The sequence below is a fragment of the Chiloscyllium punctatum genome, chromosome 9, assembly GCF_047496795.1.
Source record: "Chiloscyllium punctatum isolate Juve2018m chromosome 9, sChiPun1.3, whole genome shotgun sequence".
Classification (NCBI taxonomy): domain Eukaryota; kingdom Metazoa; phylum Chordata; class Chondrichthyes; order Orectolobiformes; family Hemiscylliidae; genus Chiloscyllium; species Chiloscyllium punctatum.
The window spans coordinates 39,422,125-39,448,733 of record NC_092747.1 but is presented as its reverse complement, the minus strand read 5'-3'; the positions used below and the strand labels follow the sequence as shown (position 1 = coordinate 39,448,733).

At 36.1% G+C, this 26,609-nt stretch overlaps 1 protein-coding gene across 2 annotated transcripts in view; it reads right to left on the bottom strand.

Annotated features, from left to right (window-relative positions):
* flt1 (fms related receptor tyrosine kinase 1) overlaps nucleotides 1-26,609 on the bottom strand; it is a 207,279-nt gene that overhangs the window by 144,054 nt on the left and 36,616 nt on the right. For both annotated transcript variants that reach the window (XM_072577287.1, XM_072577286.1), the window contains exons 2-7: nucleotides 24,623-24,710; nucleotides 18,782-18,999; nucleotides 13,271-13,395; nucleotides 9,053-9,212; nucleotides 4,578-4,714; nucleotides 288-462 (exon numbers count right to left, since the gene is read on the bottom strand). In XM_072577287.1, the coding sequence (XP_072433388.1) occupies nucleotides 288-462; nucleotides 4,578-4,714; nucleotides 9,053-9,212; nucleotides 13,271-13,395; nucleotides 18,782-18,999; nucleotides 24,623-24,710 (903 nt within the window). The remainder of the gene's footprint in view (nucleotides 1-287; nucleotides 463-4,577; nucleotides 4,715-9,052; nucleotides 9,213-13,270; nucleotides 13,396-18,781; nucleotides 19,000-24,622; nucleotides 24,711-26,609) is intronic.

Below are 26,609 nucleotides of genomic sequence, written 5' to 3'. Positions count from 1 at the left end.
ACAATCAGGCTAAATCTAATCTAAATACTCTCTAAAATTAATTTAAACACAGAAAATGGAAAGGTTTCTTTCAAAATGCTCTTGGAATTGCAGTTTACACTGTCTTGAGTACGTCAAACATCAGCAAGTAAATATACCCAGCACCCTTGCAGACATCATGTTTGCTGACTTACATAACACGATTACATGTGTGTAGCATTTAAAGCACAAGAAGGAAGGTATTCGAGGACTAATGGATAAATGAATACTTTTACTTAGAATACTGATTTTATCTGACGATTTCTTACCATAAACATTGACTGTTGCTTTCCTTTTTTTCATAGTGTCCCCACTTTTCACTTGACATATGTAGTTCCCCTTATCAAATGTAAGAACATTGTCTATAACAAATGTGCTGTAAAAAGTATTTATTCTAGGGTCTGTCTGGTCAATTCTAGTGGTTATAGATGCATTTCTACTTTCCTGGAAGAAACAGAAATAATTAAAATTGTAATTTCAACCAGTGATGTCATTTCATTTAACTTTTACAATAATTGTCAATGGGGCATAAGTGCTGGCCCAGTTCCTCAATCAAACTTGTTAATGCTAATTGCAAATGCTGACTGGTTAGGGTTCAGAAGTAGTAAATTTGACTTTTCACTGTTTTAGTTTGGGTTGAAGATAATTCCAATATTTTCATTAATACTCATCTGAGGACAGATAACTGAGCATTTTCCATTGATCCAATACACAGTTCAGTGTCATAGTTTGCCACATGTTTCTGAACTGAGTCATCAAGTAAGACTATGCAAATTTTGTATTATTTTCAGTAATGGAACATGGATGTCACTGACAAGGTCAGTTCTGACTATTCATACTGAATTGCACTTGAAAGTCATTCCAGTAAACTTGCTTTGATTGTTGCAGTGTGTTGTATATACAGTATGGAGCTATTTGTGAAGAATTTCAAAGATTTTGACTTAGTGAGAATCAGAGAACTGAAACAGCATTCCAAGTTAGGAGTGTGGGTGAAGTGAAGGGGTATTTGCAAGGACAATCCCATGCAAAGGGGTAGAGGTTGCAGGTTTAGAAACTTGTGATTTGCAGGATTACACAAGATTGGGTGCTGAATATTAAAAAGGTACCTCACATTTAGGAAGATCCGGAAATGAGGAAAACATGGAGAAGTGGCTACATTTATTAAATTATTGCATTAGTACAATAACATGGGATGATCCAAGTTCAGGAAACCAGGACGGATAAGTAGTTGGAGTAGAGATGTGAAACAACAAAGGCAAGAAGCCACTTGTGGAAGTTTGCACATTCTCCCCGTGGGTTTCCTCCGGGTGCTCCGGTTTCCTCCCACAGTCCAAAGGTGTGCAGGTTAGGTGAATTAGCCATGCTAAATTGCCCATAGTGTTAGGTGCATGAGTCAGAGGGAAATGGGTCTGAGTGAGTTACTCTTCGGAGGGTGGGTGTGGACTGGTTGGGCCAAAGGGCCAGTTTCCACACTGTAGGGAATCGAATCGAATCTAATCTAATCTCTAATATCTAATCTAATCTAATATCTAATCTAATCTAGTATTGGTCACCTTATTTAAGAAAGTATATAAATGTGTTGGAAACAGTTTAGGAAAGTTAACCAGACTAATACCTCAAATAGACCGGTTGTTTGATCAGGAAAGGTTGGAGAGAAGAGGTTTATATCCTTTGGACTATGAAAGAGTAAGAAGCCACCTAATTGAAACATCCTGAAGGGTCTTGATAGGACAAATGTAGAGAGGACATTTTCTGTTCTGGGAGAATCTGATACCAGAGGTCATTGGAAGGGTTAGCCCACTTTAGACAGAGATAAATAGAAGTTTTCTTGGAGAGTCTTTGGAACTTTCTTCTTTAGAAGGTAGTGGTAGCAAGCATTTGGGTATTTTTATGATAGAGGTAGCTAGGTTCTTGGTTAGCAGGGGTGTGAAAGATTATTGCGAGTAGATGGGAAGGGGAAGGATTCAGATCACTCGTGACCTTGCTGAATGGTGGGAAAGGTTCTGAGTGACCTGCATGTGCTCCTGTTCCTGTTAAAAGGGTTTTGATGGAATGCTGATAAAGTGAACAGCTTTATTTGAGATGGAATCAAGCTTCATGAGTATTACTGGAGCTGCATGCATCAAAGCAAATGGAAGTATTCCATCACACTGATAACGTGTGCCTTGTAGACGATGGAGAGAGTTCGGGGAGTCAGAAGAAGAGGTATTCATTGCAGAATTTCTAATCACTAGCATGCTTTTGTTGCTACAACATTTATGTGGCTGATCTAGATGGGTTTTATGGATAAAGATAATCAAGAGGATGTTGATGGTGGTGAATTCAGTTGTGATAATGTAATTAAACATCAAGTGAAGATGTTGGATTCTTTCTTGTTGAAGCTGGTCATTGTTCGGCACTTATGTGATGGAAATGTTATTTGCTACTTGTCAGCCTAAGGTGGAATGTTTAGATCCCATAATGAAAAGAAAAATCAATGAGTAATTCTGGACTTTAAAGAGAATAATTGTAACCATTTATAGAACAGATGGTGTTGAATCTGTATTATAACCATCAATTCTCATTGTAACAAAATGTTAATTATAAGACAAGATGGAACTAATACTATTTCCAAGAAAAGTCATTATAAATACAAATCAGAAACAATTGTTATCCAGCAGCATTAAAGACAACAATAGATTATTTATTCAAAGGATCAAGTAACAAACTAAAGGAATGTAACACTGTTCCTGAAAAAAAATTACATTTCCTTTGTAATACAGGGTAATGTAGTATAGTACTTTTGACCTAGTATGGATTTTGTTTAATTAAATATACATTTCATGAGGTGGTAGATTTTTCCAGAGCACAAAGACTGCAATTTGCTACACTCAATGGGGTACAGAACATAAGACTTTTTTTCCTGTGGGATATTTAATAATGCTCTGCACGTCCATTTCAACAGGGAGAGGAGAAAATATGAATTTCATGATTGAATCAGGCAACTTGCAATGATTTGCATACAACCTAGTTCCTAAAATGAAAACAAAACTTTAAAAAAATTCTTGTAGCATGTTTTACACAGAATTAACCAAATAACTTATTTGTGATGTTGACTATTCATTATGTAGCTTCCCATTTGAGTAATAAAATGTGTGAATAATGCTTCCCTAATTTTTACAGCAATAATATGTACTTTCTTGATATTTTATCAATGAGAAGGTGATTAATAACATCTTAGTAACTTTCCCAAAATGCATCCGGTGTTGCAGTGTGTTTACCTGAGTCTCTTTGATGAATGAGTTGAAAGAAAATATTGTGCTATGGATCATTACAAAATAATGTACTCAATGTCTAGTACAAGGTAGATTTCTAACAATTGAGGAGGTCTTTACAGTAAAGCAAGGGCTATAAAACAGAATTTAAAATCTCTAAATATATACATATGTTCTTATTATGTGTCTGGAAGTTGAACTCAGTTTAAAAAGTCTGCACTTTAAATAATTTTATTTTCAAGAATAGTTTCCTATTGAAAAGGATAAGAACAAAACATTTCAGCTTACACTGTTAATAATAATGCAATGGTTTGTGCCTTTAAGATGGATATGTCTCTCCTGGTTCTTTTGAAGTGAGGTATTGTAAATCTAATGCCAAGGTGTTTGCTCCATGAAAAGCAGAGGAACTAGCTTTAGATTTTTTTGAAAAGTAGAGAAAATGACATGAGTGGGTGGAGTCAGGCTCAGACAGATCAATGGTTTTAGTTTTGTTTTCAGTTGTAGAAGTTGGGGTTTTGGTGTTGAACCTGCTCTCTCTCTGCTGCTGCAAAAGCTTGAGTTCTGTCTATGCTGCTAGATTCATTCCATTGGCATTCCTTTTCCTGGACTGGAGAAGATAGCAAGTGACGGAAATCTATTTTACTGATTTTGCCTTTGCCAAGGTTATTGGGTTGCTGCTATATTGGAACAATTGTTGAGTAGTTGTTAAATAATATATTATTTTGTTAAGTATTTTGGTAGAGTTAAAGTCATGCCAATTCCTATTCTCTGGTTTGTATTTTACCTGGCATGTAAGAAAAAAAAGTGTATTTTGTTTAACTCATAATGATTTGACAAACCAAATCACATCTGGAATACAGTGCCTCACACTTGCCTCTAAATAAGATAAAAGTTAGGATCTAGGCTGTTTCCTTGTTGTTTTGAGGTCTGCTCCATAACAATAGAGATGTGCAAACAATGATCAGTATTTAAATTTCTCTTTATTTAAACTTATCTAAAAAGTTATTTTATATATATATATATATATATGGCTGAGTTTTGTTTTGCTTTTAAAGCTATGGAGAAATGTCACTGTGTAAAAGATTTTAAAAGTAAAATTAAAGGGATTGCAATATCTTTTCAGTTTCCTGGCTCTCTGCCGATCTAAATTATACAATCATACTTTTGATCTTTAAGTACAACATCTTTCAACATTTCCTGGTAATTCTGAAGGGCAAAAGACACATCCAGAAACAAAGGCTGAATTATCAACTAGACTGTGTCTTTCAATGCCTTTGAAGTATATATCCTGCTTAAGAAACTTACTTTGCCAGGGAAATCCCAAACAATTTCAACTCTTGAATTCAGTTTTGCTGTCACTGTGCACTTGATTACAAGTGTTTTTCCACTCAGCATCTTGACTGGATTGGTCACGTTGAGCTGTACATTCTTGATGCTATTGACTGTATTTTAAACAATGATAAAATATAATTAATATTGTAACATTGTAAAACAAGCTTTGGCATTGGATATCATACATAGTTCATGTATTACTTCATATTCCTCTGTATACAAACAATTTTGTTCTATCATTCTATAAGTTAACTGAATACTACATCAGTAACTGGTAAGTACCGCATCACTTCCCATTGTGATATGCAACAGTTTTCACTTTCTACTAAACTGCAGATTTGTCTACTTATTGATAGCATAACTTGTGTTGTCAAATCATAACAATCTCTGTGCACTGTTATGAAGATGAAGATGTGTACTGTACCTTTACGAGAGCATGAATGCTGCTCTGAACTGAGAGCTTACAAGCACCTGTGTATATGACTAGAAGGCAGGTTCAGAGTGTATTGGAAAATTGAAAATATGTAACATTTAGCTGTGAAATGGATACCTAAGTTTTGGTTGCTGTTTTGACAAAAATTCAAATTTAACCAATCAGTTCAAACTAAGTCCCAGAATACTAAGACTAATCAAATTTGAATTTATTATTTTGCCAACATCCAACCAATGAGACGATCTGATGTTGATGGGGGTATAAAATGTGGATCTTTTGAAAATTGATCAGACAGAGCAACTGCCATCGAGACAGAAATACCTGGAGATCTAACATCTTGCTTACCAAGAAATTAGGAATGACTCTCTACCAAAGATACCGTTTCATATGAAACATACTTGCTGTAAAAAGAAAGATGACAACCCAGGGAGATCCTCAGCTGCAGGAGGGGAGACAGAAGAAAACAGCAGCTGTGTGGTTTTAAAATTAAGTTGATGTAATTGTAATAAGTGCTTTATTGGAACAGCATATTGTTATAGAGTTGGAAGCAGGTAATAAACAGTTAAGAGAAAGTGGGGGGGGGGCTTAGAGTTGTGAATAGTTGTTTAATGTTCACTTTTAGAGTTTAAAAAAATTGATGTTTTTTCTTTAACTAGTGGAATTTGGGAGTTCTATTTTAACAGATTACAAGCGGAATTGAGCTTTTTTGAGTGTTTGTTTTAATTAACAGAGGGGTTCACCTCCATTATAATGTATATAGAATGGACTTTCTCTCCATAACTGAACATTGTACAGTGCCTCATCAGCTTCTACAGGAGAAAAGTGTTGATTGGAGGAAAACAACAGAATAGCTCTTCTGCTCTGCATATTACAACAAAATAAGATTTTTTCAAAATGTATTACTTAATAAATTATAGGAACTTAGGAAAATAAGAGCAGGAGTAGGCTATTTAGCCATTCCAGCACAATCCACAGTTCAATAAAATCATTGCTAATCTGGTTCTAGTCTCATCTCCATTTTTCAGACTGCACCTCATAACCTCCTACACTTTTGACTGTCAAAATCTATCAAAATAAGGCTTGAATAAATTTAAGAAACTATCCTTTATTTTCTTCTGTTGAAGAGAATTTCATACTCTTGTGACTCTTTGAGAAAAATAAATTCTCCTCATTTGTGTCAGAAAGATCTCTTTTTCTTCACCTACATCCCTAGTTTTATTCACCATAAAAGGAGGATTACTGATTGAATCATGGGTTGTTTAGGGGCATTCCCCAAAATCTAAATCCAATTTCTCAGAATGATTAGTGGTTTCATTTCTACTACTAATTTATTCCAAAATGTTGTGCATAACAGAGATGGTAAAGCAATCAGCAGTTGTTGTCATTACAATCACAGATGGACAGGGTGGTTAAGAAGATATTTAGTATGTTTGCCTTAATTGCTCAGACCTTTAAGTATAGGACTTCGGATATTATGTTGAGATTGTGCAGGATGTTGGTGAGACGTCCCCTGGAGCATTGTGTCCAGTTCTGGTCGCCCTTTTATAGGGAGGACATTATTAAGTTGGAGAGGGTTCAGGAAAGACTTACCAGGATGTTGCCAGCAATGGAAGGTTTGAGTTATAAGGAGAGGCTGTATAGACTGGTACTTTTTTCACAGGAGGATAGGAGGTTGAGTGGTTACCATATAGAAGTTTATAAAATCATGAGGGGCATAGATAAGGTGAATGGCAAATGTCTTTTTTTGCAGAGTGGGAGATTTCAAGACTGGGGCTTGTTTTTAAGGTGAGAGGAGAAAGATTTTAAAAAGGCATGAGGGGCAATTATTTCACACAGAATGAACTTCCAGAGAAAGTGATGGATGTGGGTACAATTACAACATTTAAAATTCATTTGGAAAAGTACATGAATAATAAATGTTTGGAGGGATATGGGCCAAGAGCAGACAGGTGAGACTAGTTTAGTTTGGGATTATGGTCGGCATGGACTGGTCTGTTTCCATGCTGTATGACTCTGTGACTCTCTGACTTTAAAATTGACAGAAACCTTCAGTGTCCTACCAGCAAGTAAGTGTCAAAATCAAGAAACTGCTATCATTGATTCCTTGCTGTTCTGAAGAATATATATTTCAAATCCCACAGACATAGATCTTTAAAAATCTCGACTTAGTCTGAATTTCCATTTCTTTAACACTGTAATCTTGCTGTAAACCCAATCTCCCTAAAGACGTCACAACAGTATCGATGATAATATTCAGAAAGTTGTGAAATTATTCAGGAATGTTTACAATTCATGTGAGTCATTAAAACTTAGGGTGAGAGCACTACCATCTGTCTGTGAAAACGAATATCTTTGTAACATATTTGACAAACATATAACCTGATTAACAAGTCAGGTGCACTATAGGTAATGAAATTTATGAATTTTGCAATCATAATTTCAAAAAGTACACTACTGAAATGTTTAAAAATATCTTCTTTAGTGTTGTCCTGTCCAGCAGACAATTGCTTCTAATTTTAGCACTTGGAATGCAATGTGAGGCAACCTTTCAAGTTAAATTGGATGTCAGTGTACATCAAGGGGCCAAACTGCCTATCCCTATTACTGCTTCTCATGACTTGTAGTCCAATTCTACCCACAGATGCACAATTCATGAGCAGTACCGCAGAAATGACGAATAAAAAAAACTTATCAGCTATTAAGTTACATAGGTGAAGGGGAAAAAGGAACAGAGGAAACATCATAAAAGAGGAGAGATGTGTTAATATTCTGAAAGTCTTTGATGTATCAATATGAGTAGATATGGCAAAGCTTCAAAATTTGTTTGTGATATCAAATTTGGAAGAGAGGCAAATAATAAGGATCATATTAATCCACTGCAGCAATGAAAAAGTGCGCTATCAGAATGGATAGGCAAATGGAAAATGAACTTTAACACAGAAATGTGAGATTATGTATTTTGGCATAAGGGATAGGGTAGGGCAATATTGGCTTAATTACATAGTTCCAAAGAATATACAGAAACTGATGGGCATGAGGGTGTGTATGAATTGATCTTTGAAGGATATATTGACAGAGTGGGCAGCAAAGCACTTTAGATCTTGGGCTTCATATATATAGGCATTAAGTAAAAAAAGCAGAGAAGTTTCAGTGAATCTTCATAAATGTCTTATTAGACTACAACTAAAATATTGCATCCATTTCTGGTCAACAACTTTAGAATGGATGCAAAGGTTCTCAACAGTTTACAGAGATTTCCCAGAATGATTTCAGCGGTGAGAGATGCTAACTGCAAAGTTAGGTTTGAGAAGCTAAGACTGTTCGTCTTGAAACAAAAGAGATTGGGAAGATTTAATAGAGATGTACAAGATTAGTACAGGTTTGGAAAAAGATAAATAAAGAAGAAATATTCCAATGTCTGATGGCACAGGATAGGGGGACATAGATTGAAGGTAAAATTAAACAAAGAACTGCAGATACTGGAAATCTGAAACAGAAACAGAAATTACTGGAGAAACTCAGCAGATCTGAGCATCTGTGGAGAAAAAGCAAATTTAATGTTTCGGGTCCACTGACACTTTTTCAGAACTGGATTCAAGGCTTTGGGAAAGAGATGTAGTGGAATGTGAAGAAGAAATCTTTTTACATACACAACAATAATGAATTTGAACTTTTTACCCATAGAGTTTCTGGAAGCAGAGCAAATCCATGATTTCAGCAGAAAATTGGATAGGCACTTTAATGAAAGAAATGTTTAGGGTTACAGGAATAAACCAGGGGAATGAGACTGACTGGAATCCTCCATTGGAAAGCTGGCATACGTTTGACAGGCAGAATGTCTCTTTATGTGCTATATGTTACTCTACAATGTCACTGCTAATTGTCTAGCACATTAGCGTTTGTGGCTAAGTCATCAGCAAAGGTATGTCTTGTGGATATTAAAGTACAATACAATGAATATACATAGACTTCTTATAATATTAGCTAATAAGAAAAGGGAAGTGCAGCTACTAACCCTGTCTATGTGTTAAATAAATAGAACGAAATATCTTGCCATTCACACTGGTTTCACATGTCAGCAGACCAATATGTTTGAACATGGGTTTGGGAATAACAAAGCCTTGTTTGTTGTCCCATATAAGTTCCTTTCCATCAACAGTAAAGGGCTCAGAATTCTAAAAGTAAAAGACAGAAGTTATATTATACAGTGAATTATCTCAGGGCAGGAAGAAATCGACGTGCACATTTCTGTGATAAAAGGAAAAGCGACTAAAATATTGCCTCAAATTTCATTAATTTCTGTGTAGACAAAAGCAATAATTTTTGAACAGTATAGCAGTTTGATAGCATGAAAATGAAAATCAACATTGTCCCTGTAGGTCAAAACCTGTTCTCTCATTAGAGAGAGAGATAATAAGGTAGTGAGTTTAACCAGAGGGTCGCCACTCTTCAGACAAGATTGAGAAGACCTTCATGGTTCCCTCAGCCAGGAAAGGAATTGAACCAACACTGTCTGCATTGTAAACCAGCTAACTATATAATCAAACCCTAGGAAGCCGATTTAAATAAATTTTCACTCCTTTACGGATGCCTACTAATACATTGTGGAAGTTATCCAAAAGGGGTATAGTTACTCTATAAAAAGAAAACTACCAGTGTTCAGCAATCACACATTGGGCAAATATCTATCTGAAGAGAATTTCTGTGTGTCCTTTTCCCGATCTCTTCAATTTTAGGTTGTACTTCAAAATACAACTTACAATTGTTTATTTTATGGAAGATTTCTTTACTATGGTGTAAATCTTTTGAGGTATATTAAAGTACAATAATATTTTGAGGAAAAATTAGCAGGAAAATACAAAATGATCATTTTATTGAGTATGGCATATTTCAAATGCACTGGAAATGCAATTTTATTTCCTGAAAGATTGTTGTTTGTCTTTGAATGTTTGCAACAGAACCAGTTAATTCTACAAGTGGATCAAAATTCCTGAACTTTTGTTTTGTAAATAGCACAAATATGCCTTTTTGATTAATTTGAATTATTTCAAGCCATTTCTTTTGAATCTAATTTTCCTGTTTAAGTTTTCAGTTATAAAACATTGCCGTCTAATTATATGTCCCATATGATTCAATGTTATCCATTCTTATCTATACTTTCATTTTTATCTTCCATGTGTCATCCACTATTTTCCTTATCCAGCTACATTTTCAGTCCCCTTGGTTTCACCCTAATAAAGGCAGAAAGGTTGATGCTCATGCACTCATTTTTTTTCTCAACTGTAATGAAACAGGTATTTCTCACTCTTTGAATATAATGAGAAATGTTCCTTGTCTTTAACCTTTCTTTACTGAAACACAAGCAATGCTCTATGTAGCCAAGGTGATCTTGACCATTCCTCCACATTTGATTCCAGTTGACAGAAATCAAAGCTTAAGATAGCAATTTGGCAGTTTATATTTTGTTTAAGTCACCTCAGAATGTATTAAAATATTCTGGTGTTCTTTAACATGATTTATAACACATAAGAAGTCTGTCTAAAATTCTAAGTTAATTATTTTAACAGTGAGTGCATTCAAACTTTTATTTTAGATAACCTATATTTAAATGAAAGCTTTTTTAAGTTATAAATTCCATGGCAAAATTCTGCAAAACAACTTTCTCCTTTGCACAATAAGCATTAAACACTTTCTTAATTAATTCTAAAATGAACCAGTTTGTCAAATGAATCAGACTGATAGGAAGATACATTTCAAGAACACTTACCTGGCCTCATCTAACATATTTAATTTGGGTGATAAACAGCTAAAGGACCTGGTAAGCTGTATAACACAACATGAGCCTATACTGACCATACTCATTCAGCACACCCATATGTTCTCCCACCAAACAAGATGCACTACCCACAAAAAAAACGCTCTCTTGAGGATTTTTAATGCTTGGTCAGATACTTCAGCAACAAGCATTATATTTTCCCCTCCCTAAAGTAATAATCCTGGTTCTATTAACTTAGCAGGGACTGGCATAAAAGACAGTTAAAGAAAAGTTTACGTAACAGAGAATTCCACCCTCTCAGCGGAAAGCAGTTTCATTGTGGTAAGTAGCTCTCATGGGAAGAGGGGCAAAAAAAAAATAAAGTCCCATAAAGTTGTCTTTGCCAACTAAGTGCTTTGATGCAAAAGGAAAGAACAATATGAAACAAATGTTATTGCATAGACTTGTCTCATGTAAAGAGTTCTACAGGATGGGACAGGAGGGATGCTTCGAGTAGGATATAATAATTGTGACTATGGTCCTATCTCACTCACTTCCTGTCAACACAGGATACAGACCTACTGTCTCTACTTTTTGCTGCCAACTTGGGCATTATATGGAAACTCCTCCTTGTGGATTATGCTCCTTAATAGGAAATACTTTCAACCTATTACCCAAGATTTTAACATATCCTTTTAAAACATATAAATACACTTACATATGCAAAAAAGGTGATGATTTAAATGCACTTTAAGATTGTTGATGTTCAAATTATTTGCAAAAAAGTGATGTTCATTGCAGCGTATGTTATAAATTTACTTTATAACCGTATGCCTGGCAAACTCTGCAATTTAAATTTGGTTTAAGTAATAATTGTATGGAGATTAATTAAACTAATTGTTTAAGATTACTAAAAGGTACAAAACGTTTTTCACTCAAATTTACTTAATATGGCCAGGAATAAATAACTGCATCAAAAATATCACTTCATTTTTATTGATTGGTGATTTTTTTTAATTTCAAATTTATATTAATTTCACTCTTGCTTTCTACTTAGTTATGCGTTTTTCTTTTCTTCTATTCCCACTGTTTCTCTGGTAATCTTACATTTCCTACCTTCCTCATTGTAAAAATGTTTGGCTAGATGACAGTCATAGCATCACAAAACAATTTACTGCATGAGAAGCACTGCAAGGATGTGTTAAAATACAATGTGAATTCAAATTCTTCTTCAAATTTCTTCATCTGATTTCTTACTTTTTTTAAGATTTCTTTTGTTACTTTAACTTCTTGATGGCAGTGAAACAATTGAATTAGGTGTTAAAGGTGGTGGATGGTGGGAAAACAACAGAAAGAATCAGAAAAAGGAGGAACATTCATGGAATGTTCATATCGATGCAGGTCTGATCCCTATTTAAAATGCTGCACTGTGCCACAAATGCAGCACTTCATCACAAACGCTGCAAAGTCTCTGTGTTCTCTGAATCTTCTAAGATCTGATGCTACTTGTAGCTGACACAGAAGAATGAATGACAGAACTTTGCCAGAATTTGAACTGAAGATCTTTTGGCACCAGTATAATATTCAAATCATTGACTTAACTAACCTGGAAGAAGAATCACAAGTCAAGGTGAGTGGACAACTAAGAGAAGATTGGAAAGACAGCAGAAGAAATTTGTGGTTGAAAAGAATGGAGATGGGAGAGCCATTTCAAAATGACTGAGGAGAAACTTTAGAGCTACAATTGTCCCAAGTGACCTTACATTCAACCCAATGGCATACTTGGTGTCACAGTTAAATGCTAGAATCTTTCAATACATTGGCCCATTTGTCTCAAAAATACATGCACTGCATTTGCTCAAAATGGATTAAAGCTACAAAATGCTTTTATGAGGAGGTGTAATGACCAATGTGTACACATGCACACTCACACATCCCTTAACTAAAATACACTTGTTCAATCTTGAAGAGAATACATTTAAGGACAAAAAATTAAAACATTTTCAACTAATCAAAGACTACTAATAATAAGTAATTTACAATTTACAACATAACTTATTTTTAAAACATTCCTTAAACAGTAAACAGTTGAATATACATTTTAAAAGTTGCAAAGACAAATCAGTACTCAAACAATTAAATGATCATTCAAAATTAAGAACTGATTTCCAAATCAAATAGAAATCGGTAGGCGGTATAATTGGTGTACAAAGCTGAAAGTAACCAAACCAAATGATTGAAATTTGTTACAATTTTCAGTTTTGTTTTAGCATTACTTTGACGCTTCATAATTTGTCTTTCAGCCAATTGTGCCATTTGTCCTGAGCTCTTCACGCGCCAAACCACTTAAACAGCTTAATAAATAAATTTTAATAAGCACCAATATATATTTTGAAAACAATTCATGGAATAAGTGCTTGAGGTAGTGATGTACTTCTGGTTGTTAGCTATGCTATGTAAATACTGCATCCAACCTACTGTTTTCAAAGTGACGGTGAGATCTGGGGCTGTGACCCTGCATGGTATAATTAGTGTCTTTCCTTCTGTCATGTACACGACTTTGGGAACATCTGTGTGTTGCTCAACAAAGGGACTGTGTTTGTCTGAAATGAAATCAACATTTTTATTCAACTGAAACTTAAGGAAATGGTTTTGCAATGCATAAAATTACCAGCCCAAACACAAACTAGTTAAGAGTTCACTTAAGTCCACATGGAAGCGTATACAACTTGACTTACAGAATTAAAAAGACTTTCTTCCAAAGATCTATCAGAATAAAAGCTGAAGCTTGCTTTTGTGTCAATGTTTTTCACTAAATATGACATTTGTTTTTAAAACAATCCACATCTGCAACATATTCATTTTGCAGATGACTACTGTTGAGTGAAGAACATCTTTAAAGTAGTTTTTCAACATACCATTTACATGTATTGTGAATTCTCATGGACATTACTCTTGCCATGTTTGTGAATCTCATTGACACAGACACTTCTTCTATCAATGATTTCAATAATTCCCTGTTACTGAAAATACTAAGTAGGTATCAGATTTGATTTCCATTATAGTTTCAATAAGAACATGTGCCAGGAATAGAACATAATACTGTTGTACATCGACTGGCACAATGGGGTATATACATGAAGCAATTTTGATGACCTATTTATTTCTTCATAACAGGAGTAATCTTATAACTGCTTTGCCTAATATACTGGAATATTATTAGGTTATGAAATGTGAGCAAAAGCATACGCAGTTCTATGATATGCTTGTTCTGAGGTGGACATTCTGAAATTTAGCACCCAATATATGCCTTGTATCTTTGAATACAGTGATTCTACAAAGATAGCTAATGGAAATCTGAAAATATTAGCCCTCAATTATGTTGTTGGGTCAAAATTGCTGCCAAGCAAGAAAAACAAGCTCTCGGTAATAGTATTTGCTAATTTGTGCAGATGTTTGCTCATTGTCATACATGCACCGGTTAAAGTTTAAGAATCACCCGTAGGCTTCCAACCAAACACTCAGCATCTCTGCTGTTATTCTGTTCCCCTCCACAAACAGAAAATGCTTTTAAGTGTTTTTGTTTGGTACAGCTTTTTCCCCTTTATGCCTTATCTTGAGCAGACTGTCCATTTGCAACCACAGTCTTGGGAAATTGTCTAAGAGGTTTCTTTATCTTAACTTCTCCAACAGTAGAAGCTGCTAATAAACTGTTTCATATGATTGCTTTATTTACAAGATATACAATCGTGTAAAGCCTGAATCACTCTTTAGCAAGGCAAAAAAACTGCAGCTTAATTGGTTAATTTCATAATTCTCAACCAAACTAGGAACACATGGTACCACAATTGTGGCAACTTAAACTATGGAATGCCAATAATATTCAAAGCTACACATCTGTCTAATCTTTCTCGCTGTGGAATATGCTGTTCATGTTCTAATCAGATAATTCCCAAATTTGTCTGACAGATGTTGTCTCACAACGTTTTAGTGTATTTTGAGTAAGATGTTTCTATTGACGTGATCCCACACAAAGAAGAAAATCAAAAGGAAAAAGATGCTCTGAGAACCTCTTAATTAGAAGGAGGGCTGGAGTTTTCCTTTTGTTTGAGGAATGTTGTATTCTTGAATTTTTTTTAAAAAATGTTTGTGACATAACACACACCCTCAATGACTACTAGCAAGGAGCAAAAATAATTGCTCCCTTGTGGACCATTCAGAAATGGTATGGGATGAAGAAAAGAGCTACTTCCACGCAAAAGATTATTGCCATGTGGTTTCCTGAAACTCACCATCTCATTGTGGCGATCATGAGAAATATTAGGAAAAGTTGCTGAATATTGCTGCACACAGACATAGTGTCACCAGCAACCAAAGCTATGGGACTGCTACTTACATTAAGTTCAAAGCCATCAGTGCTGAGAACTGGAACAGATCACCATACATAGCCATTAGTTCAGTGTACTATTCAAAGTATACAAAGTAAAATGAAACTGAAAATAATTAATGCAGGTAGATATCATTCTTATTTTTGTGTAAATGGAAGAAGTTACTTTGTTTTAATTTATTTTGAAACTTTATTAAGGCTGGTTTAAATTGAAATAATTTACAACTGAGTGATGTTTTTAATCCCTGGATTACGGATCTCAAATAGGGCAGCAATGGAGACATTGTAATTGTCTTCAATATTCTTAAACTATGGTAAAATCAATCAGTGTTTCCTTCATCATTGTTATCCAATGATGTCTGTTAGAAATACATATGTGGAACAATGGATGAAAATAGGGCTGGGTTTAACTGTACTGTTTCCTGTGGTTAAAATTATTAACACAATACAACTCACTGTATTGCTCTGGGAAAGTTCCTACATCCTAGAGGATAATGATTCAAATAAGTAACATCAACTTGCATTTGTATAGCACTTTTAACATGGATAGATGCTTCACATGGGCTTAATCAGACAAAAACTGGCACAAGCTTGCTCAAAGAGGGATATTTTAAAGATGATTTTGAAGGAGGAGAAAGAGGTGGAGAGACAGAGAGGTTTAAGAAAGGGAAATTAGAGTTTAGTTTAAATGGCTAAAGACATTGCCACAATGTTTGGGATGTAGAACAGAGCTGAGCTGGGGTAACTGAATTCTTGGAGGGCTGTGGGAGTGGAAGATTACAGAGATAGAGGAGGGGCTAGGCCTTGGGAAAATTTAAATAGTAGATGAGAATATTCACTATTGGTCATTACTTTACTTTCGAAAACAGCTTTATTTAAAACAAAATAAACAGCCCCCAATTGCCGCAAATTTTTAATCAGTCATTAGTTGATACATGAAGACCATGAAAATCCTGGATTAGAACATCAGTCTGCATTAAAGTAATTGATTTCCACCAAGGTACTTATTCGTGTGTTGCAATTGACTTTTTATTGTTATGGAGTTAAGGAAAGGAGTATTGGTAAAGATTTCAGCTCATTGTCACTTTCCATTACAAATACATGGACATGTGGTGATGGTAGTATCAGAAATAGCTGGAGTGTTTACTACAATCAATGGGATACCATTCTTCATTAGCAAGGTTTAGACATTTATAGTAGATGATTGAACACATATGGAACCATAGGCCAGCAAGGAGCATTCAGAAAAGAAGAGGAATAAAGGACAGAACATCATTTTCTTTTTATTTAAAGATAAAAACCCTATGCAAGTCCCATAGACAATTTAGATCAGATTCAGTACAAAGGAGGAAATTTGTTAACCACATTGTTGATTCAGTGAAACCATATTTTAATGCAGTCGAAACAAGTCCAGCATTTAATAAATATAAATAAACATAAAAGTGATTGCAAATTATCCAGAAGGACAGAAGTTTTCATTACCTTAATGCCAGTAACTGCATAATATTAAAATAAAAATACATATTGATAAGAACAGTAATGTTTAAGACATGCATGACACTTTCTCACCAAACTGAAGGTACCTTTGGTGTCATTTATGAGCTTAGAAACAATACAAACTCAAAATTTGCACTTTATATCTGGGAAAATAGCAGATCGGTGGCCCTCACGGAGCTAATTTGGGAAGTTGAATAAACAATGTCCTGCCACAGGAAACAATAGAGAACTACTAATGAATCTAATTCAACCAACTTCTGTTTCCCAAGCACTATTGAAAACCCTGGAGGGATTATTTTTAATCAAAATCAATATTGAATTCATAGCTATTTTTCAAGCTTAAGATCTGCTGGTAACGTTATAATATTCATGAATTAGGTGTCTCACAAAATCCTTGTCAGAGATACTCAAGTGTGTTTTCTTTTCATTATCCACTTTCAACATAGGTAGTCACTGGCCACAAACTGGTATGTCCTTGTAAAGGATGCGGTGCATCTTCTTCTTGATGCACTAAGTGCCTTTGCATGGGTTTACCCCCACCAGAAGTCAACAAGCAATCCTAATTGGATTTGCTATTTACACTTCCTGAACGCCTGGAAAAATAGAGTGCCCCTCCCTTTGTCAGTAAGTGGCGGGGGAGCATTTGATCAGATAGTAGGGACCCTACAGCATTCTGATATCAGCCCCAATTAAGTGCGGAATTAGAAGACTTATGAAAAACATTTCTGTAAGATCACCAACTAAGGCTCATTTAAAGGTGTCATTCCATTACTGGCTGCCATTCCAATAAGATAAGTGTTGAAATTTTCAGCTAGGCAGTCACAGTTTAGCAACTGCCTGACCTCAAACTGGCTGCGTGAAATGCTTCTCAAAATTACAGAAGTAGATAAAATTTCTGGTGGAGATGTTGACAATAGACTAGTGGCTGGAAGAGTTCAAATGCAGCTAAACATAAGTTTTAAAATTTAAATGGCTTATTTGTTTGTAGTTAAGAGTTCACGGTACTACATTTTTCCAGACATTCAGGAAATGTGAATGGCAAATCTGGTTAGGATTGCTTGTGGGCGGGGGTTCATGACTCATTAGAGGAGCCTTAAGAAATTATGAAATTAAGGGATCTTTTGCATCACCTCGCCCAAGAAATGGATATTTGCTCATGGATACCATGCAACTCAAAATCATGAGAAATTTGGACAAAATGGAGGGGGAGACACTCATGCAGATCAAGGACTAGAGGGTATTGCTTTAAAATGTTTTCAGAAAAGAAGCAAATGTGAAGTGAGGAAGGGAAACTTTCAGATAGCAAGCAGTAAGTGTATGGAGTGCACTGCTTGGAAGCATCATAAAGGCAGTTTCAATTAAGACATTCAAGAGGGCATTAGATTGTTTCTATTTAAATAATGTGGGAAGTTATGAGTCAGAGACAGGAGATTGGCACAAGTTTGTGATTCTTTGAATTCAGCATGATCACAAATGACTGGGCATCGCAGCTCAGAGATAGCAGAGTTCAGTACCAAGGTAAGTCAGCTGGTGCCCTGCAAATCCCTTCAGCCCCAAGACAGCAACATCTCTGCTGCTCAATAAGGTGGCTGGCACACTCCAGAAGATGACCACCTTCCTTTCTCTCTTGCTGCTGTACCTCCAATTCCCCTGTGCCATCTGGGCTCCATGTTGTGCAGTGGTAGGCCCTGGCACAAACTCTATCCCTCATTACAAGTAGCAGCCAGTGATAATCTCCATAAGTGATGGTACCCCCATGACTTTAATTGGCTAGAAAACCCACCTCCATGTGAGGGCTCAGTCCTGGGAAAATTGCAGAAGTAGGTAAAATTTCTGGTGGAGATGTTTCTGACCCCCTAAAACATGTCCACTTCCTGTTTCCTGCCTCAAGTGGAAAATTTTGCCCAATACCTCAATACCCTATGCTGTTAATTTGTCAAATGTTAAAATTCGGTGTCATACTTACTTGTTTCCTTGTTTCTCCTAGTCATTTTTTAAACATTTTATTTCTAACAGAATAAGTATACATTGAATGTAAGGTATTGTAAACTTAACAGAAACAAAAGGGACCTTTAAGCCAGTAACAACTATGATGTTTATCTTACCTTTAACAAATATATAGAGTGCAGTCTTTCTTTGTCGAGCATTTGATGATGAGCTATTGCAGTAATAGTATCCTGTGTCTTTAGCCTGAGTTTTGCTTAATGTCAGGTTACTCCAGAAAGGTCTATTTCTGACCCCACTGTTAAAATTAATTATACTCAGTCTTTCATTTCCATTAATTACATGATTTGGCCAGGACCATGACACATGTGATGATCCCCTGCGAAAATAAAAAAGGTAAAACATTACACAATCCAGTTTATCTTTTCATCGAAGTAAAATCAGGTTATTTAGAAATATCATCTGTATGTAAGCTTCAATGTTACTACTTTATTGGCTTGTGTCATCTTAAACCAAAAGAATGGAAATGTTGAAACAAAACCCGAGAACGTTTAAAATAAACGTCAGATTAGTCAAAAATTGTAAACTGAAAATGCTAATTTAGAAATCTCTTAGCTAGTTTTAATCCCCTGCAATTAATGAAAGGAAGTTGGCATGGAGGAGTGCATAGGAGGGTAAGAATCAGATCTACAGCAGTGAGAAAACTGTAAATGATTAGGGGGAATTGGTGGTATAATGATAATGTCGCTAGACTAGTAATCTACACTAGAACTAAAAACAAATGTTGTGTTATTCATAAAGATTCAATTTAAAAATTGCAATTGTAGGCTAGTTTAATGGTGACTGTCAATTGTCATAAAACCCACTTGGTTCACTAATGTCCTTCAAGGAATGAAATCTGCTGATCTTACCTTGATTGGCCCAGACCCAACTCTAGAATCACAGCAATGAGGTTGACTCTTAAGTACCTCTGAAATGGCCCTACAAACCACTATAAAATTTGAAGAAAATGAACAACTGGACAGACCATCTGGCATCAATCTAGATACCAGCAATGAAAATGACAAGCAAAGCTGTATCAAAACTGCAAACCTCTCCTCATCAACATCTGAAATATTGTGCCAAAATTGGGAAAGCTGTACCACAGATTAGTACCACTTATATAGTCATACTCATGAAATCATACCTAACAGACAGCATCCTGGACACTACCATCACCATCTCTGGGTTTGTCCCGTTCTATTGCCAGGACAGATTGACCAGAGGTGGAAGCATAATTGTACACAGTTAGGAAGAAATTGCCCTGGGAGTCCTCAACACGGGGTCTAGATTCCATGAAGTTTCATGGCATGTGATCAAACATGGGCAAGGAAACCTTCTGCTCATTACCACCTACTGTCCCCATCTTGGCTGATGAGTCATCACTCCTCCATGTTGAACAGCACTTGGTGGAAGAATTGCAGGTTTCTCTAGATGGGCAACTTCAGGTCCATCACAAAAGGTGGCCCAGTCATACCACTGCTGACCGAGGTGGTCAAGTTCTCAAGGACAAAGCAACCAGACTGAGCCTGCAGCAAATGGTAAGGGAACCAATAAAAGGGAAAAATCTACTTAATATCATCCTTACCAATCTACCTGTAGTAAACCCTAACCCTAACCTTCATCTTTCCATGGCAGTATTTGTAGAATTAATCACTGTACAGTCCTTGTGAAGGCAAAGTGCGGTCGTCACATTGGGGATACCCTCCACTGTGTTGTGTGACATGATTATGCTAAATGGGACAGACTTCAAAAGATCTAGCAAGTAAGAACGAGTATCCACGAAATGCTGTAGGCCATTAATAGCAGCAGAATCTCAAATGAACCACAATCTATAATTTCATGGTCCTTCTTGGTCACTGATGCTCAGTTTGGATCCTACCATGTTAGGTAAGCTCCTGAACTCACTACAGCAATAGTTCAAAAGTAGACAATAAAAGATTGTAGTGTGAGACAAATTTGACTGACTGTGGCCTTGATGATCTCTAGCATTAACTAAACTCAATAGAATTAGGGACAAAGCACTCTTGTTTATTTGAATCATATCTAGCATAAACGATGATGGTTGTGGTTAACAGTTAATCATCTCAACTCCAGGACACCTCTGCAGGAGTTCCTTAAGGTACTGTCCTAGGCTCAAATACGTTTAGATACTTCATTAGTAAACTTCCATCTATTACAAGGTCAGAATAGGCTGTTCATGATGAACGCACAATGTTCAGCACCATTCACAATTCCTCAGATACAGAAGAAGTTCCTGTCCATATGCATAAGACTCAGTCAACAATCAGGTTAGGGTGATAAGGGCTAAGCAGCATTCATGTCACACAAGTGCTGAGCAATGACCATTTCCAATAATAGAGAATCTATCCATCTGTCTATCACCCCTTGATATACAACACCGAAACCCCATTATCAAAATCCTTCAGATTACCACTGACCAAATTGAACTGGACCAGCTAATATAAACACTGTGGTTACAGAGGCTAGGAGTCATGCAATGCATAACTCACCTGCTGAGTCCCAATGTCTGTCTATCATCTACAAGTACAAGTGACGAGTATGATGTAATACTACCCACTTGCTGGATTAGTGCAGCTCCAACAATGGAAGAAGCTTGACAGTATACAGGACAAAGTGGGCCACTTCATCAGTACCCCATCATCACCTCTATAATTCAATACCTTCACCCTCAAAGTACATTGACACTGTGTGTACCATCTGCAAAATGTACTGCAGGAGCTAACCCAGACTTCTCCAACAGTAACTTCCAAACTCACAACTTCTTCTCCCAAGAAAGACAAGGGCAGTAGATGAATGGAAAGATCCCCTCCAAATTACACACCATCGTGACTTGGAACTATACTTCCATTCCTTAAAAATCCTGGATCTGTCTTTCTAACAAAGCTACGGAAATCCCTACACCTCGCAAACTGATGCAGTTTAAAAAGGCAAACTAATCATTATCTTTCCTGAAGCAATTACAGATAGGCAATAAATTCTGGCTTCACCAGCAAGGTCCACATTCTATATACAAAGGACAGAAACTCAGTGTAAAATACCGAACCCAGAAGCATCGAGCTCAGAAGTTTTAAAGGGCCAACATACAACTGAGAGACCAAAAAGGCATCCCACAATGTGGCATTATGTAAATTATCCTCCTTATCCTTTTTCCTCAAGTACTGGAGGAGTTACATGGCTGGACAGTGATTCTCAGACCTTAGGGAAACCTATTGATGCCACTGAATGATTTTGTATGGTAGTGGAAGAATCTTAAGTCTGAACTTTGGAATTTCTTAATTAAAGCAACAAAAATTCAATAATTGAGATTTAAACTGCAGAAATGGATTACAAAGGTTGCAAAATGATTTCCACTCCCTCACGCAAACCTGGCTGCCATTTAAAGTGATTGCAGCTCCTACATGGCCATGAGATGCAGGCATCCTAACGTTTGAGCTGTTCCCTGCCACAGAGTTTGGCAGTAAGCCCACCTCACCTATGTTTACAAATGTGCTGCCACACAATCAGCTTCAGCCAACTGCCATGTTCCCACACCAGATTTCTAACAACCTCTAGGCCTGCCAACCAATGCTACAACAGAAGGACAATATTCAACCCCACTGTGTCCAAGACATGTTCACATCATGTGCAATTTTAACAAGTGTGCTAGAAGCAGCATTGGAGTTTAAGTCAGCTAAGAGCTTTACTGAAACCCAAGCTTGAGGTCTAATGACATAACCCAGATTAAATGTTAATGTGCAGGGACCAGCAGCAGAATCAGGAGAGAGCTTCCAAAACATACAAATAAATATTGGGCCTCTCTTACCCCAATCATGATTGCAACCGGCATGTAATTACAAGGGTCATTTCCCTCAGTTTTTACAGCATTGCCTCACTTTTCATGCCTTTTTAAATAAGAATTATTCTTTTAATTAGGAAAGGAGGACCTGAAGTTTAAATGGACCAGTTTGACTCTTTTCATTTGGTAAAAATTGAGTCTATTGTGTATTCCTTGCAACTTCTATTTTGAGTTACTTTTCACTTGCAAGGATGTTGTTGCGATTGCTTTAAACTACAGTAATCAAGGACTATAACTTCAAATTGAGTTCCTGCATTTCATAAATATTTGCGATAATTTTTCTTTTGACTAAAAACCATTCATACAATTCAGATTAATGTTTTGTGATTAAAAGGTAGTGTGATGACATGGATGGTTGCTGGCAGTCCTTTACAAATGGAATTAAGTAATGGAATCAATTGATATTGCAGACTGTCAGTTATTCTTGGAAATATTAAAATTGTGAATGAATTCCCTGTCCTACAAAATACTATCTCCCTACCTCTTTGAATTTCAAAATGAAATGATAACACCATCTGTGAAGCGTTCAATCATGCTGTCAACATATATCTTTTACTACCTTGCAGACTAAAATAAACAGACTTAAAATAGACTGCATGCTAGAAAACATAATGCATGTTAAGGTGCACAATGGTAACCCATATAGCTTGCAAGACAATGTTTACAATTAACAATTTTCAAATTAATATGGGTCAATTATACCTCTAGGCAACAACACAGAATTGCAATCTTATTGGGAGAAATTTCTTCATCTCCTCATGAAATGTTCTATGAAAGGGTAAAGGTATCTAACTATACAGAGAAGTGCATGTCATCATGAATGAGACTGCGCAGCTTTGGTGGACAATCGTCTTTCCCAAAATCCTGCTGATGGCAGTGAGTGCCTTAGTGAGATGTATGAAAGTAAGTAAAGCAAGGAGTATGGCCTTGAGAGTACAGAGAAGATCACTTCCACAGTAGAACTCCCGGAAAGAAAACTTCAATATGTTTCTGTGTGCACTCAGACTGCAAGTATACAGTCTTTTAAGTATGACCCTAACCAAATCTTTTCCCATGTCACTAATATGTGAAAAGCCTGTGCGATTTGAAGGACAAAATCAGGACACTGTGATCCTCTCAAAAGCAGAGCTCCCATTTTTTTCTAGTATTCAAACGGGTGGTTTTTTTGCCTTGGTCAATTTTGGAGGATGGAAGATAGTCACAGGGACAAGGATTTCCGCATTGGCAAAATTGCTGGACCCAAGCAACCAATAGGATGCCAAAGATCCACTTCCAGGATGCTGGCTGGCCTGACATGAAGGCTCTAGATATTGATGATCAGACATGGGAGCCATAAGCTGACAATAGAGGAATATGGTAAACTCTCATGTGGACCTGCCATGCACCACATTACTGAGCATTATTACAGTGGGATGGCAATGTAACAGTATTGAACAGAACAACCAACAATGACATTGAAAGCTTCATGTTCAGCATATGGAAGACACTGCTTCTCAAGAATTAGCATCTTTAGACATCAACAAAGAAGTGCCATATGAAAACACCCCATCTGAAAATGGGTTATTGCTGCATGTCCATCATCTTTACTGAATGGAAAGAAGCTAATGATGTTACCAGACAGCACAAGCAATGTAAAACCATGAAACTAGCAAGTATGTCTCTGGCTCCCTCTGTAACACATGCAAATACAACTGTAGTTTAATAGGTGGGTTCTAAAAAAGGTACAAAAATACAAGAAAACTATGGATAGCCTTCTAAAACAAGAAATTATGAAACCAATTGCCACCCAAATTTCCTTTTCCCAAAATTTATTACAGTATTTATATACTAATACTGCACAAAATAGTGAAGTAGATCTCTATCCCTTTATGAAATTCACCTCAACAGTGCCCTTGATATAAATATTTAAAGACCCATAAATAGAGCAAGTAGCTTATGTATATGAAATAAAGGAATTTTTAATATGCTGTTTTTCACATATATAGTTTCATTATATGTCACAATCTAATTTCTTTCTTAATGCTTTTAATATTCAGTACTAGGATAGCCTAATGTAAAATAATTCCAATTAAAATGCTTAATATATTTACATTTCTTTAATTACCTGCATGTCACATGTAGTGTCTGGTTAATGCTAATGACATATTGCTTAGCTCTTATGCTAAGTATAGGACTTAGGAGGTCAGGTGAGCCTGTAAAACAGAAAAAAAACAGAATTATTTTCTTCATTGGTCCAAGCTAATGAAACAATTCTAGAGACAGACTATGATGGAGACATTGAGAATTTAGGCCACCAATTTAAGAGTTGGGAGAGCTGCACATCCCCTCTTTTAAAGGAAAACCTGTGACCTCATGTGCTACTCAGGCACTTAAGAGGCCAGAAATAAGTATTTGCCCCAGATAAAGGATCCCAGGAATAGATGTTCCATCCACTGGTGCTGCTGGCCAAACAGCAGCAAAGGTGAGTAATGGTGAGAGGGAGCTCATGTGGGCACTTGGGCGTTAGAGGTGTAATTTTTCAGCCAACCCCTTCCTAAGCTGTGCTCTTCAATCAAGCACAGAGTGTCTTTACATGAGTGTCTTCCTTCCACCTTGGAGTCTGCAAACAACTCTGCACAGATTTGGGTGCCTTGTTCCCCACATGGTGAGCCCCCACTGGGTTAATAACAGTGGTACAGAATAGAGCCCAAAGAATGCATTTATTCCCTACTTAAGGGTCTCAATTGTCAATGACCCGGAAGACCAGCCACAGGCCCTTCTACCCTGGACTCAAATTGAGATTGAAAGGTGGTGGAGCTCTCTCACACAACTCTTTTGCCTGATTAAATGATCCACCAAACCCGCTGCGGGGGCAGGTACAGGTTTCGAACCAGGTTTTTATTCCAGTTCTAAAAATCCAGTTCCTACTGAGATTGGACACAGCTCCAACTTTAGAAATGTTTAAGTATTGAATACAGAGCCAATATGCATCTTTAATTAAGGATTGTTTTACAGTTCCATAAAAAATACAATTAATCACAGGTTGAATATTTTTAAATTGGTTGCACAATTATAGCAAATGAATGTAAACAATACCAACAAGTTGTGATATCTAGGTTCTACGATCTAGATCAATTATGAAACCATGATTCACAATGTTCACAAAAGATTCATTCCAGGAAGTCTTAAAATACTGTACTTCCTTGCATCCCAAAGAGTTGGCAAAAGATACAAATCTAAATTCAATACAGGGTGTTCAATTTAATACGTTTGCTGTAACAAAGATGAAATATTGTTTCATTTTCAGTGTAATTATATTCAAGGTCCTTAATCAAGCTATTGTTCTCCTTACAACTGCTTTGACTTTGTACTAAAGAATTCAAGAATTTAAGCTGTTTGTTCTATAGCTAGAGATACAATTGTCAAATGCATTAAAATAAAGTTTTTAATATATTGTTAAATGTTTTATCATAATACTTTTAAATGAAAAATCAACACCTAATATAACAAATGTTCTCTACTCACTTGAAAAGAATTGTATCATGCATTAAAAATATACTTATTACCTTTTAAATATGAAGTAACCTTCATAATAACCTTGTTCTTCAAAATCTATGTGTGTTCATTAAATTTAAATTAGATCCTTTAATAAAATTTTGCTTCCTAACTTAAATATTGGCTTCAATTGATTTTGATATTCATGTGTTATCATTGGCTTGTCATTGATTTTTAAATCACAAGTCAGAGAAACATCATTTGATGATTGTTGGCAAAACATGTTAGTGCGATGTGTGCAAAAATCACTTTCAAAGATTTCTTTGGAGGGTTTCCTTTCATTTCAATATCAGAAATGCAGCATTTGTCATAAATCAGTGACATAGCATCATTCTATCACCAGTTTAATTGATTTCCATTACTGTACACTTTAAGATGTTAATGTGCTTTGACAATCACTCACCATTGTGGCAGTGTCTGACTATCTCGACAGAATCAAGAGTGTGGTGCTGGAAAAGCACAGCAGGTCAGGCAGCATCTGAGGAGCAGGAGAATTGACATTTCAGGCGTAAGTCCTTCATCATGAAGGGCTTATGTGTGAAATGTTGATTCTTCTG